The 15498-nt window shown below is 36.9% G+C and overlaps 1 protein-coding gene across 2 annotated transcripts in view; it reads right to left on the bottom strand.

Annotated features, from left to right (window-relative positions):
• Window positions 1–15008, bottom strand: part of mRpL16 (mitochondrial ribosomal protein L16) — a 106056-nt gene extending 91048 nt beyond the window's left edge. The window contains exons 1-2 of one of the 2 annotated variants that reach the window (XM_053771885.2): window positions 14822–15008; window positions 10552–11758 (exon numbers count right to left, since the gene is read on the bottom strand). In XM_053771885.2, the coding sequence (XP_053627860.2) occupies window positions 10701–11758; window positions 14822–14900 (1137 nt within the window). In that variant the 5' untranslated portion in view covers window positions 14901–15008 and the 3' untranslated portion in view covers window positions 10552–10700. Of the gene's footprint in view, window positions 1–10551; window positions 11759–14821 lie in introns of those variants that run through there. The other variant, XM_070082898.1, reaches the window with a different exon arrangement.
• Window positions 15009–15498: the final 490 nt, after the last annotated feature.

The raw sequence follows: 15498 nt of genomic DNA, 5'->3' as shown, positions 1-15498 counted from the left end.
TTATTAATATGACGTCTTCAGGACTAATAACACACTCTTAGTGATTTTAACCCTTTGGGGGTTTTGGCCGTACTAGTACGGCTTATGCACCAGGGTTTTTGACGTACTAGTGCGCATAAATTCTAGCGCCCTCAAATCTAGCAAGAGAAAGATGGTAGGCCTACATATGAAAGAATGGGTCTATGTGGTCAGTGTGCGCAGTATAATGAGAAAAAAAAAACTTTGACCGTGTTTTTGGACTAAAACAGCAACTTTGCACTGTATTTTCGTATGGTATTTATTGATGTATTCTAGTTTTCTTGGCCTCATTTTATAGAATGGAAGAGATATTATAGAAATTGAGATGATTTTGACTGGTTTTACAATGAAAAGTACATTGAAATTGAGCTCAAAGTAGCAGAAATGTTCGATTTTTACTAAAGTTCAAAAGTAAACAAATTATGCTAAGCGTCCAATACACGTCAACTGGTGGGTCTAATATTCTTTCACAAGTGCGCCGATATTATTTATACCATTTCTACACTAATGCAGTAGTCTGCATAACAGTAAATCTTATTTTTTTTGTGAGAATAAAAAATCAAAGTGGAAAGCAAAAGAAATGTAAGAGGGGCCTGGGGACGTGACTAATGAACAGAGGAAATGTTATTTTAGTGCCAGGAATGTCTTTCTTGTTTATTCTGGACCCTATTTGGAAATTGGCATCTTTTGAAATTTGTGTGAAATTGGCAAAATTGCTAAATTCTGACCACTTTATTGGATAGTTGAAATTGGTAAATGGGTGATTTCTTGTACTCATTCGATAGAAAAAACGGAATTCTAGTAAAATAGCTATGATTTTTGTCAACTAGTACACTGGAATTGGCCGAAAATAGGGCTCAAAGTGGGCAAAAATCACCGATGCGTAAACATCATCGAGACCGCTAACTTCGGGAGAGCATAATTCCGTAAGTTTTCCATCAAATTTCATACTTTTGGTGTCATTATGATCGGGAAAAGATTCTCTATGTTTTCACAAGAAAAAATCATTTTTTTTTTTTTTTGGAAATTTTGGCGACCCTGAGAACAAGTCTCTGAGAGGGCCTGGCAACCCCCAAAGGGTTAATGTGTACCTGCATGCCAGCACAGGCACAAGATGTGGAGTTTAAAGCAGTTAAGTTCAGTGACAAAGTGTAGCATTAAGAGTGTAGCAATTAAGCGATAGAAAAAGGACAAAACGAAATAAACTCCTGACAGCATACGCCGCTCTGCTTATCCTCAATTCAAAGTTTATTCTCTATAAGGATTACAATGCTGAGTTTACAGAATTTGGTTATTGTGTGGTTTACATGTAGTAAAATAATAATTACAGAATGTACCACTAGAACACCTAGCATGGCTAAGCATTTCGGGCAGACTTAAATTAAATCTTAAGTTTAAAATATTACAAAATTATGAGGTAAGTTGGTATTATGGCTAAGTGACTAAATACTAGTTTGTGAGTTTAGCAATGTGAATGCTTTTGTTTTGGCACTATACATAGTTTCAGTATTGGAGTATCACAGGCCAACTTATGACTAGTTAAGATTCATTATTTTGAGATTGAGATTGATATTTCTGTTTATGGTCAAATGGGTGAGTGAGTGTAAGTGTTAACCACCAGGTGGTATTCGTGTAATTAGTTGACAGGGTGTATCAGGGAGATAAGATGTTTTCTGATGGTAGTTTTGAAGGTGATGAATGTGTCTGCAGTTTTAGAATTTTCAGGTAGGGTGTTCCAGATTTTAGGGCCTTTGACATACATTGAATTTTTGTAAAGGTTTAGTCTGACACGGGGAATGTCATAGAGATGTTTGTGTCTGGTGTTGTGCCTGTGGGTTCTGTCGCAACTATCAAGAAAGCGTTTTAGGTCAAGGTTAATATTGGAATTTAAGGTCCTGTAGATGTAGATTGCACAGTAGTAAGTGTGGATGTACTGAACAGGGAGTAAGTTTAGATCTATGAAGAGTGGGGGGTGTGTTGCCAGGGATGGGATTTAGTGATTATTCTTACTGCGGCTTTTTGTTGGGTTATCATTGGCTTTAGGTGTGTTGCTGCAGTTGAACCCCAAGCACAGATAGCATAGGTGAGGTATGGATATATAAGTGAATGGTATAGTGTGAGAAGGGCAGTTTGCGGCACGTAGTATCGTATCTTGGAGAGGATCCCAACTGTTTTGGATACTTTTTTGGTTATGTGTTGGATATGGGCACTGAAGTTCAGGTTGTTGTCGAGGTATAGGCCTAGGAATTTGCCCTCATTATGCCTGGCAATTAGAGTGTTGTCAATCTTAATGTTAATTTGCGCATCTCCTGCTCTGCTACCAAACATAATGTAGTAGGCTTTGTCAGTGTTAAGCGTAAGTTTGTGATGAATGGTTTGAAAAACCGACGGTTTTTCAAACCATTCATCACAACTGTCAGACACGGCAGCATCATGGGGTCTTGTTACAAAGAATTCTTCAACACTTGTTCAACCTTTGGACGAAGACCTACTTCGACTAGTGGATGGTACCACTATGACCCCGCCTCCATCTGCTTCACGTCACCTCACTACAGTATATAAGCCACGTCTACGGCCCTATGCTGTACATTCTACAAGATTGATGGACTGAACACATCGACTCCAGGTTGAGGGACTGATTACCTCATTCTCCTCCTCTCCTTACGCCTTCCTCTTTGTATTGGACTGATGAAGCCACTGTGTGGCGAAACGTTTCCTGAATAAAGATTCCCATATGCTGCATAAGTGTCTCAATCTTCAAGCGTAAGTTTATTGGCTGTCATCCAAGTCGATATTTTGCAAGGTATGTAAATGGTGTACGTACACCAGTTCATTTCTACATTATAGTTTTCTTATGAAAGAAGTGATCTAATGCAGTTAGCCTCACCAACTCCATTTTCTCTTATACTAACATGTCTGAAGGAGGAAAGAATGGGAAGATGTTTTCATAGCTTGAGTGTGAATGCCCGCAACCATCATCCTCCCCCGCCACCATACATACAGTGGACCCCTGGTTTACGATCACCTCCCAATGCGACCAATTATGTAAGTGTATTTATGTAAGTGCGTTTGTACGTGTATGTTTGGGGGTCTGAAATGGACTAATCTAATTCACAATATTCCTTAGGGAAACAAATTCGGTCAGTACTGGCAATTGAACATACTTCTGGAATGAAAAAATATCGTAAACCGGGGATCCACTGTATTTTATTCACTCTAGAGTGTATATCAGGTTTTTATGTTATTTATATTGTTTACATGTATTATGTCATATTAGATGAATTGTGATAAATAAATAAGCCGTAGAGCTGATATTAGTGTCATATTGAAGTACTCCTTTGTCATGCCTCCTGACAGCAGGAATTCCCCTGGAATGAATTAAAGGCATTTCAATTAATTTAAATGAGGAAAATTAACCCAGCATACAAACGAATCAGGATACGAACAAGGTCACAGAACAGATTAAATTCGTAAGCAGAGGTTCCACTGTATCACATTTCTTTGTTATTAATATTGTTTATTATGTCATATCAGATGAATTGTGATAGATAAATAAGCCGTTGAGTTGATAATTGTGTCACATTTCAGCATTCTGTCCTGTCTCCAAACAATAAACTTGCCTCCTCCACTCCTCGCCATTTTGCATATGCCAACAAGACTTCAATAAAGGTAAGTGACTTAAATGTTCATTTATCCATTTCATTAGCAATTTTATTTAGTTCTCATTGTTTTGGGTATGTAAAACTATAGTTAATCTTTAAAAAATGTATTTTTTGTTAATATTTTTGGGTGTCTGGAATGGATTAATTGTATTTACCTTAATTCTTATGGGAAATATTTCAGTTTTCGGCCATTTCAGTTTTAGTCCGACCTTCTGGAATGGATTACGGCCAATAACTGAGGGTCCACTGTACAACGATAAAAACGATACAAAAATATACCACTAAGGGGCAGCTAATGGCTGAGAAGTGACCTCCGTTATTTATGGTCCGATTTCTTTCACCTGATATAATATTCAATTCTCCTGTAATCACTCCAACTCGTCTAATGACCGTATGACTTATGTATTGCCTTACTATTCTTAAGTTAATCTTTAAGTTTGCTCAAAATGCTCAGCATACAGAAGGGCTTTTGGCATGTACACCCAACTATTATATTCCTCTGTACAACCATGTAATTTGTCAAAATAAAAAACCTAACTCTAAATCTAAATTACTGCTAACCAGAACTCCTAAATCCTTTTTGCAATCCGTAATATTAAGATGTACATTATTTAGTTTATATGTGGCATGGTTATTTTCCTGTCCAACATTTAGAACTTTGCATTTGTTTCCATTAAACTGCATCTGCCACTTCTCCGATCACTGGAGTGCTCTAATGTCCTCATAAGAATGAAATGGACGGCCTATTTTGGTGTCATCAGCAAATTTGCTTAAGTCACTATTTATTCCCTCATCTATGTTGTTTATGTAGATTGTGAACAACAAGGGGCTCAACACTGACCCCTGCGGAACACCGCTTGTGACATGCCCCCATTCTGATTTCTCCCCATTTATGCAAACTCTCTGCTGCCTGTATGTCAACCATGCCTCTACCCAGGAAAAAATTTCTCCTCCTATTCCATGTGCCTTAAGTTTTCTCAACAGCCTCTGATGTGGAACTCTATCAAAAGCCTTACTGAAGTCCATATACACAATATCATATTCAATACCATGATCTACCTCCTCAAATACGTACCATAGTGAAAAAAGTTAGTAAATTTGTAAGACAGGAATACCCCTTTGTAAAGCCGTGCTGAGATTCCTTAATCAATTTATGCTTTTCAAGATGGCTATGAATTGCTTTGGCAATTATTGATTCCATAAATTTACCAACTATGGAGGTAAGGCTTATTGGTCTATAGTTCGAAGCTAAGGACCTGTCACCTGCCTTGTAAATAGGTACTTATTACATTTGCCAATTTCCACTTGTCTGGCAATATGCCAGTTTGTAGTGATATACAGCAGACCGTCATTTAGCACGAGTTTATTTGGCACGATTCGGGTATAGCTGTTACCCACGGGATTGGCTGTGAGCTACACCATTGAGTCAATGGGGGAGGCCTGCCACCAACCCCGCCACCCTGGGCCACCCACACGATCTTCTGGGAGCTAGCTGTGTTTGTTTAGATACTTATTTTAATTGCCATATCTTAAATCTGCTAAGCAATCGTGGCACCTAGTAGGCATACGAGTGTTGCTGAAAGTAGCAAGAAAAGGTTGAAGCGTGTTAAGTCTAGGAATTACGAAGAAAATCGAGATATTAGATAAGCTTAAGAGTGGCTCACATGTGGAGGATATAGTGAGGGCCTATGGCCTTAATGAAGCGTCAGTTCATACAATTAGTAAGAACAAGGTGAATACATGAGGTAGTGTAATAAATAATCCAAGATGTCATCTCATGAAAAGAATGACACGTAGATCACAACAAGTAAATAAAACAGAAAACTTGTTGCTTGAGTGGATCGAACAAAAGACAAAGAAAGGCACACCATTTAATTTCAACCTAATTAAGGAAAAGGTCTTACATTTGTTTAAAGCAGTGTGTGATAAGGAAGGAAGGTCTGAAAATGAGTGTATGTTTAGCACAGGTTGGTTCCAAAACTTTAAGTTGCACAAGTTTCATAATGCTGTAGTATTAAGTTTTCTGGTGAAAATGCTTCAGCTGATCATACAGCAAGTAATTTCCCTGCTGAATTGCAGGAAATTATTTCTAAGGGTGGCTATGAGCTACATCAAGTGTTTAATGCTGATAAAGACAAGTGTTTTTTGGAAGAAAATGCCAACACGAACTTATATCAGTCAGCAAGAGAAAAGTGCACTGGGCTTCAAGGCAGCAAAGGATCACTTCACCTTGCTCCTTTGCGGTAATGCATCAGGTGATTTCAAGTGTAAGCCCATGATTATTTACCACTCTAAGAATCCTTGTGCTTTGAAAGGTGTATATAAAAACACCTTACCAGTAATTTGGAGGTCAAACCAGTCAGCCTGGATGACAAAGGAAATATTTATTGACTGGTTTAAGCATCATTTTATTCCTGAAGCTATGTTTTTACCTGCACAGCAAGAACCTTGCATTCAAGGCTCTCTTCATTCTTGATAATTCCCATACTCATCCACAAGCTTTGCTGGATGTGACCCCACATGTAAAAGTTGTATTTTTACCTCCAAATGGAATATCTCTAATTCAACCACTGGACTGGGAAGTTATTAAGTCATTCAAGCGTAACTACATAAAAAAGTTACGAAAAAACTAGTTGCATCAATGGATTCTGACTCCAGCTTGACAGTACCAAGCTTCTGGAATAAATTTAACATTGCAGATGCTATCAGCTATGCTAGAAGTGCATGTAATGAAGTGCCCCAATCAACATTAAATGCAGGCTGGGGAAAGTGATGGCCTTCTGTAGTTAATTCTTTCACTGGTTTTTCCTTGCTTGAGAGTCAGGTTCAGGAAATTGTTCAGCTGGCAAGGAGATTACCAGGTGATGGTTTTGAAGATATGAATGAAGATCTGAATGCGCTCTTAGAGGATAATGATGATGAAGACAGGAGTCCAGAGGAAATGTTGGCAGAGCTTCATGCACAGATACAAGGGAGGAAGATAACATAAAATTAAGAAGAACCTGAAGTAAAACAGTTAATCTTGCAGCAGTTACGTGAGCAGTTCCATATTATTGGTAAAGTTGCAGACTTTTTCACTGAAGAAGACCCTGACAAATCTAGAAGTAGTGTTTTGAAACAGGGTCTAGACCAGCTGACGATGCCTTACCTTCAGCTGTATAATGTACTGCAGGGTAAAAGAGTCCAGAGATCCATTACAGAATTTATGCACACTCCAATACAACCATCGACTTCAGTACCAGAACCTCAACCATCCACTTCTGGCAACAACCAACAACCATCCACCTCAGCCCAGAAGGGCCACACCATGCATATCCACTCTCTTCACAATCATCCACAAACACCATTACCCACAATTTAAAGTAAGAAATACTATTATTTCTATTGCATTTCTAGCCTTAAGCAGTAATATATTACAATAATGAACTACAATTACATATTCACTTTTATTTTTGTAAGATCTGTTGGTCTAAAAAAAAAAGTCGTTTGGCTTTTTGGAGGCTCTCAGGAATGTAATCCTATTTTTCCCATGAGTTCTTCAGTTCATCTGAAGTGATTTTACCTAGCACAGCTTTTTCAGGAACGTAAGTACACCTACCATCCGACTTACGACCTGCTCGACTTACGACCGTGTTTTTTATGCAAAATTTCTGGGAAATAAACAACTATTTGTGTTGTACAAAGTGTTCATCCTAAACCTTACAGTATAAAATACAGTACTAACAGCATAAAAAGTAAAGTAAACATGAAATACCAAAATAAAACAATAAAATAAAGCCATTACAAAAATGTTTTGTTGATATTCAGTAGTAAAGTTCGACTTACGACCATTTCGACTTACGACCGGTTTCTCGGAACCGAACTCAGTCGTAAGTCGGATGGTAGGTGTACTGTGTTAACCCTTTGGCTGTTTTGGTCGTATATATACATCTTATGCACCACTGTTTCTGACGTATTTATACGCGTAAATTCTAGCGACTTCAAATCAAGCGGAAGAAAGCTGGTAGGCCCACATGTGAGAGAATGGGTCTGTGTGGTCAGTGTGCACCACATAAAAAAAATCCTGCAGCACACAGTGCGTAATGAGAAAAAAAAAAACTGACCGTTTTTTTGGATTAAAACGCCGTATAGTATTTATCGTTGTATTCTCGTTTTCATGGTCTCAGGTGATAAAATGGAAAACATATTACAGAAATAGAGATGATTTTGATTACTTTCACGATGAAAACGACCTTGAAATTGAGCTCAAAGTAGTGGAAATGTTCGATTTTTACCAATGTTCAGGAGTAAGCAAATCACACCACACGTCCAATACACTTCAACTGGGGAGTCTAATATTCTTTCACTAGTGCACTGATATTATTTATACCATTTTCACAATAATGCAGTAGTCTGCATAACAGTAAATTTTGTATTTTTTGTATGAATAAAAACTCAAAATAGAAAGCAATAGTAATATAAGAGGGGCCTAGAGATGTGAATAATGAACAGAGGATATGTTATTTTAGTGCCAAGAATGTCTACATTGTTTATTCTGGACCCTATTTTGAAATTGGCATCTTTTTTAATTTGCATGAAATTTGCGAAATTGCCAATTTCTGACCACTTTATTGGGTAGCTCAAATCGGTAAATGGGAGGTTTCTTGTACTCAACAGATAGAAAAAATGGAGTTCTAAAGAAATAGCTATGAGTTTGGTCAACTGGAACAATGGAATTGGCCAAAAACAGGGCTCAAAGTCGGGGAAATCGCCGATGCATATATGTCGCCGAGACTAATTTCGCGGGAGCGTAATTCCATGAGTTTTCAACCAAATTTCGTACTTTTGGTGTCAATACCATCGGGAAAAGATTCTCTATCATTTCATAAGAATTTTTTTTTTTTCTAAAAGTTTATTGACATAAAATGACAGTTTCAGAAAGGGGCCTGCGACAGTCAAAGGGTTAAATGACGGTCTACTGTATTGAAAACATTAGCCAAAGGTATGCTAAGTTCCTCTTTACATTCCTTTAAAACCCTTGCAAACTGTTCATTATGGCCTGGGGATTTGTTACGTTTTAATTTCTCTATTTGTCTGAGGACCATGTTACTAATTACCCAAATTGTGCATAGTTTATTGTCCTGTTCTACATAATTTATTATTTCTGGAATTTTGTTAGTATCTTCCTGAGTAAAACTGAGAGGAAGTAGGTATTGAAAAGTTCACACATTTCCTTATCACTGTCAGTGATCTGACCTGAGTTACTCTTAAGTGGGCCTATCTTGTCCCTAATCTTACTTCTCTATACCTTTTGGGTTAGTCTTCGAATCCCTTACGACTTTAGCCTCATAATCCCTTTTTGCTTTTCTTATTCCTTTTTTATTTCTCTCTTTAATTAAATATAGTGATTTCTTGACTGCCCTCCCCCTTTTGATATGCCTATATATGCCTCTCTTTTTGACCAATGAGATGTTTTAATCTAATGTTTATCCATTTGGGATCATTTTTGTTACATCTAATTTCCCTACTCGAGAACATTAATCCATCTATGATATTTTTTCATAACTATATAAGAAACATGCTACATAACATATATGTATACATAATACATACAACCACAGTAGAATAATTCAACATAAATATGAGATGTGGTAGCCAGGCAGCTTGTCAGAGTGATGGCAAGAATTATGTTTTCTCTAGTCCAACACCAGAAAAAATGTGTACACAATGATATTACTGGAGGTACTGTAGAAAATTATTCCTTTTGTATGTCTTCATTGGTAGCTATTTATTTATTCTATTGCACTAACGTGAAGACAGCTTGTGCACAATTTAAGTGTGATTGTATTGTGGGGTAAATACTTCGCAAACTCAAGCCACTGCACGTGTTTGAACCAAAACTGGACAGGTATTAATACATGTTTATTATGAACCAGTGATTACTTCCAGTTGCATGACCCCTGTGTTAGTAAATTTATTTAGGTACAGGTACACAAAAGTACAGTTACCTAAATTTTCATACATAGGAGCGTATGTGTAGATTACCTAGGATAACCCAAAAAAGTAAAAGTGACTTATTTCCATTGGTAACTAAGGGTAGTTGTTAGAAATGATTAAACTCAGTGAACAAGGTGTGTCGATGGTAATAATAATATGATAATAATATGATGATGATGATAATAATAATAATGATAAATATCATAATTGCTCTGAGGTGCTTTAAATTTGTTTATTTGGTGTAGGTGTGGTAGCCAGGCTACCACACCTGACTTTCAATAATAAATACTACTCACCTTTCATCCTACATTAAAACTACAAATATTTTAAGGTAAGTAATGAGTGTACTGTGTGTGTATTTTACTTTCTGTTTTTAATGCCTAGTTCTATTGCTAACTTAATATATGTTAGTGTGAACTTTTTATCTGGCATTTATGTGCATTTATAAATGGAAAAATGGCGTTCTGCTTTACTGTGATTTCCGCTTTATGGTGGTAGCCTGAAACCTAACCTGCCATATAAGTGGGGCCCTACTGTACTTGGTTTGCACAACCCTATTAGATGTATTATTATAATCAAAACAAAGCGTTAAACCTACCAGGGTAATATAGAGCTACACAACCCTAAATCTTCTTTATTCCTCTGCAATCTTATTTTCTGCCTTAACCATACTCATTCTATAATAATTCTACTGTACAATATACTCTGTATACTAAACAAGCTTATTCTCCTATAGTTCTTAGACTATCTCTTGTCTAATTTTCCCTTATACAAAGGAAATATGAATGCTCTCTGCCAATCCTTAGGTAACTTCCCTTCTATCATGTGGTATACTATATTAAAGAAATACACCAGTACAGTTCCCTATGCAAGAAATACATACACTGCACTGTTCAAGTTATTCAGCTCAACAGGTTCCTTAAGTCAAATACAGTATTGTACTGTACATTAACTAGGACCAACATGTAGTTATTGTAGGTATGCAACAGTACTGCAATTCTAACTTTATTGAAACTTGCATTCAATTATGAAATTTCATCAGACTTATTTAGAACTGCATAACTTCATGAGGTTTTCATCTTTCATGAGTGCATCAATGTGTTCCTGAAGCAATATATCTGCAGCATCTCCAGGAGAGTAGACTCCATCCATCACTTCAACTTCAATTTTTTTAATTCTCTCCTTGAACCCAGGAGCACTGATAAATGTTGTAACCAGGCTGTCTTTCAGGTGAGTCCATAACCATGCCCGTCGCTGAGACCTACGGCGATTCACAAAATCCCCGCAATCCTCCATGGTTGCCCTGTACTTCTGCATGAGCTGCCACAACTCTGGAATTCCTTCTCCAGTTATTGATGATATTCGTTTTACTTGTGTTGACCATGACTTATTTTTTGGGCGGATATATTTGAGAGCTGATATATATTCATACTGCATACGTCTAGAAGCAGGAATAAGATCTCCGTCACTCTTGTTGACTACAATGAGATCGCTCATCTCCATAATTCCTCTCTTCAGTCCTTGTAATTCATCTCCTCCACCAGGAGGAATAATAAGGGCAAAGAGATCTACCATATCAGCAACAGAAAACTCACTCTGACCAACACCTATTGTCTCCACAATTATAATGTCAAATCCTGCTGCTTCACATAATACAATGGCCTCATTAGTAGAACGAGTCACCCCTCCTAAATGACCCTGTGAAGGAGATGCTCGTATGTATGCATTCATGTCACGGGATAGTTTGTGCATGCGTGTTTTATCCCCCAAAAGGGACCCTCCAGTAGTGGCTGAAGATGGATCAACTGCTAATACGGCTACTTTATGGCCTTGTCTGGTTAAAAATTTACCAAAATTTTCAATGAAAGTTGATTTTCCAGCTCCAGGAGGCCCTGACAAACCCAAACGTAAACTTAAGGCTTTGGTCCCATATGAATAATATAAATTTTTGGCATCAAGTAACACTTCAGTTAAAAGTTGTCTTGCTTGAAGCTTCTTTTTCGGGTGGGAAGTTTCCACAAGTGTGATGGACTCGGCCAAGCTTGCTCGGTGGCCTTTCCGCAGTCCTTCAAGTAAGCGCTGCACCACTGGATCTCCAGCCCCTGCAGAACAGCACTAGTTTGAAGTGTCTTCATGACTTATTTGGCATCAAACTTTTCTTATTATCAAATTAATCACTCTGATCATATGAAAAAAAAAAAAAAAATCTTTAGGAATTAAAATAATTCAAACTTCATTTATGAAGGAGCAAAAGAAATTTCAATTTCCTGAAGTACAGTGCCATGTCATTGATCAAGGTCCCCGAGTTGAGCTGAATATCAAAAGCTGCAGTCAAACAGTCCTAGCATATAAAGACTACAGTACTACACAGCAAATGCTCAATTTTCCGACCTTTTGCTTGCCATCACAATCAACTGCCCATTTGCTGGTTGGAATATGATTCCCACACTTAACAAACCAAAGGCTTTGTGACATTACTGCCAACAGACCCCTGGCAGTCTTCAAGCTGGCACTGGACAAGCACCTAAAGTCGGTTCCTGACCAGCCGGGCTGTGGCTCGTACGTTGGTTTGCGTGCAGCCAGCAGCAACAGCCTGGTTGATCAGGCTCTGATCCACCAGGAGGCCTGGTCACAGACCGGGCCGCGGGGGCGTTGACCCCCGGAACTCTCTCCAGGTAAACTCCAGTGTAAATTCTCAACATTAAATGCTAGCTAACCAGAAGTTGTGGACATTTATTAATTGTATCACCACTAAAAAAATTCATAATATTTTGACAGTAGATTGGTAATTAACATAACAATTTTACTGTACTGTTTAGAAGTCTACAAAAAAAAACTACTTGGTAACCCAACCAGAGTAGAGAACATATTCCTATTTTCATTTTAATAGGTAAACATAATTTTAACACATTTATATACACTCATTGACTTTAGCAAGTTTACTTCTTAAAATTTCAAACGTATACTTATTAAGAACACCCAGACATTAAGTACACTGCAAAAGAACTATTTTGATGTAAACAGAAACTGTTATTCTTTTAATATATACATAGTGTATGATGCATGACCCATATTGAATTAGGTTTAGTTTTCCAATATAATAAAAATATATTTATAGCTTTAATATCAAATAACCATCTACATAATAATCCTACTTATCAATGGAAATTGTGGACCCCAATGGAAATAAGTCACACTGTTTGACTTTACTGGGTTAATATTGATTATATCCACATAATATATATGCACCCACATCTGCAATATCTACATAAAAATTCAATTTATATATACTAATTCTTGATCTAACTAAGAAATGATAATCTGGAACCATTAATAATGGTACAAGATTGTTCTCTTTACTTTAGACTATAAACTACTAGGTCTCCAGGTGAAATGTTTCAATAAAAGTTTTCAGTCTGCCATAGTTGCTTTATATCTTCTCTATTTATTTATGTTTTAATCAGGGCATGTGCCAAACCCAGGGGACATGTAGCACCCAGGAAATGGGAGGCATTCAGATTTGATCTGAGTTCAGCAGATGGAGAGCCTCTAACCTAGACTTTATTATTATAAATCAATGTGTTACAGGTCTGTCTACTTTGAGCCTAAATTGCTACAGGTTAATGTACTATAAACCAGAGATGCTACAGGTTAGTGTACTATAGACTAGAGATGCTACAGGTTAATGTACTATAAACCAGAGATGCTACAGGTTAGTGTACTATAGACTAGAGATGCTACAGGTTAGTGTACTATAAACCAGAGATGCTACAGGTTAGTGTACTATAAACTAGAGATGCTACAGGTTAATGTACTATAAACCAGAGATGCTACAGGTTAGTGTACTATAGACTAGAGATGCTACAGGTTAATGTACTATAAACCAGAGATGCTACAGGTTAGTGTACTATAGACTAGAGATGCTACAGGTTAGTGTACTATAAACCAGAGATGCTACAGGTTAGTGTACTATAAACCAGAGATGCTACAGGTTAGTGCACTATAAACTAGAGATGCTATAGGTTAGTGTACTATAAACTAGAGATGCTATAGGTTAGTGTACTATAAACCAGAGATGCTACAGGTTAGTGCACTATAAACTAGAGATGCTACAGGTTAGTGTACTATAAACCAGAGATGCTACAGGTTAGTGCACTATAAACTAGAGATGCTACAGGTTAGTGTACTATAAACTAGAGATGCTACAGGTTAGTGTACTATAAACTAGAGATGCTACAGGTTAGTGCACTAAAAACTAGAGATGCTACAGGTTAGTGTACTATAAACTAGAGATGCTACAGGTTAGTGTACTATAAACTAGAGATGCTACAGGTTAGTGCACTATAAACTAGAGATGCTACAGGTTAGTGTACTATAAACTAGAGATGCTACAGGTTAGTGTACTATAAACTAGAGATGCTACAGGTTAGTGCACTAAAAACTAGAGATGCTACAGGTTAGTGTACTATAAACTAGAGATGCTACAGGTTAGTGTACTATAAACTAGAGATGCTACAGGTTAGTGTACTATAAACTAGAGATGCTACAGGTTAGTGCACTAAAAACTAGAGATGCTACAGGTTAGTGTACTATAAACTAGAGATGCTACAAGTTAGTTACTATAAACTAGAGATGCTACAGGTTAGTGTACTATAAACTAGAGATGCTACAGGTTAGTGTACTATAAACTAGAGATGCTACAGGTTAGTGCACTATAAACTAGAGATGCTACAGGTTAGTGTACTATAAACTAGAGATGCTACAGGTTAGTGTACTATAAACTAGAGATGCTACAGGTTAGTGCACTATAAACTAGAGATGCTACAGGTTAGTGTACTATAAACTAGAGATGCTACAGGTTAGTGCACTATAAACTAGAGATGCTACAGGTTAGTGCACTATAAACTAGAGATGCTACAGGTTAGTGTACTATAAACTAGAGATGCTACAGGTTAGTGTACTATAAACTAGAGATGCTACAGGTTAGTGCACTATAAACTAGAGATGCTACAGGTTAGTGTACTATAAACTAGAGATGCTACAGGTTAGTGCACTATAAACTAGTGATCCTACAGGTCAGTGTTATTTTTTGCTACGGGTGTATACTGTACTTTATTAAACATGTTCTTTCTTATTCTTTTAAGATTCTGCTAAACAAAACTCACCTCTTCTGGCAACAGATACATTCTTTATGCCACGTACTAAGGTCTGACACATCTGTCTGGAAAATAATACCCCAGCCATTCTTGTTATTGTTGGGTTTGTAAAGGGCCACTGACAACTTACTTCGTATCAAGCATTGCTTCCTGATGGAATACAAACAGGAATACAAACACAAATTTTGTATTAATTAATATTATTAATATTAATTAATACAAATACATATGTTTATTTCCTTGTAAAGCTTACAATGTGTTGTTTACATGTTATAAGATTTAAATTAGTTTTAGTCTGCCCGAAGTGCCTAGGCACTTCGGGGAGACTAATACTAATTCTTAAGCTATTTTGATATATGTCATATTTGAGCAGTACATTTGAACATGTTATTAAGTACTTAATTAGGAACATTCTCAGTTAGGTACATACATAATTAGGTTTAAAATAGTTAGGTAGTCAAATCATTTAATATTAGTACAAATGGCAGATTTAGTAATGGGAATCGATTTGTCTTGGGTAAAGCCATACTGGAGGAGTATCTTAGACAAACTTAGGATTAACTTAAGATTTAATAAGACTAACATAAGATTTAATAGGCAATAGCGATGAAAGAAAATAAAGAAAATGTTGAATATAACTTTGGTTTTTCAGACAAGTTTACGAAACATTGTCAGGAAGAAACTAG

The sequence above is a fragment of the Cherax quadricarinatus genome, chromosome 8, assembly GCF_038502225.1.
Source record: "Cherax quadricarinatus isolate ZL_2023a chromosome 8, ASM3850222v1, whole genome shotgun sequence".
NCBI lineage: Eukaryota > Metazoa > Arthropoda > Malacostraca > Decapoda > Parastacidae > Cherax > Cherax quadricarinatus.
The sequence above is the reverse complement of the archived record's forward strand: the minus strand, read 5'-3'. Positions and strand labels throughout refer to the sequence as shown.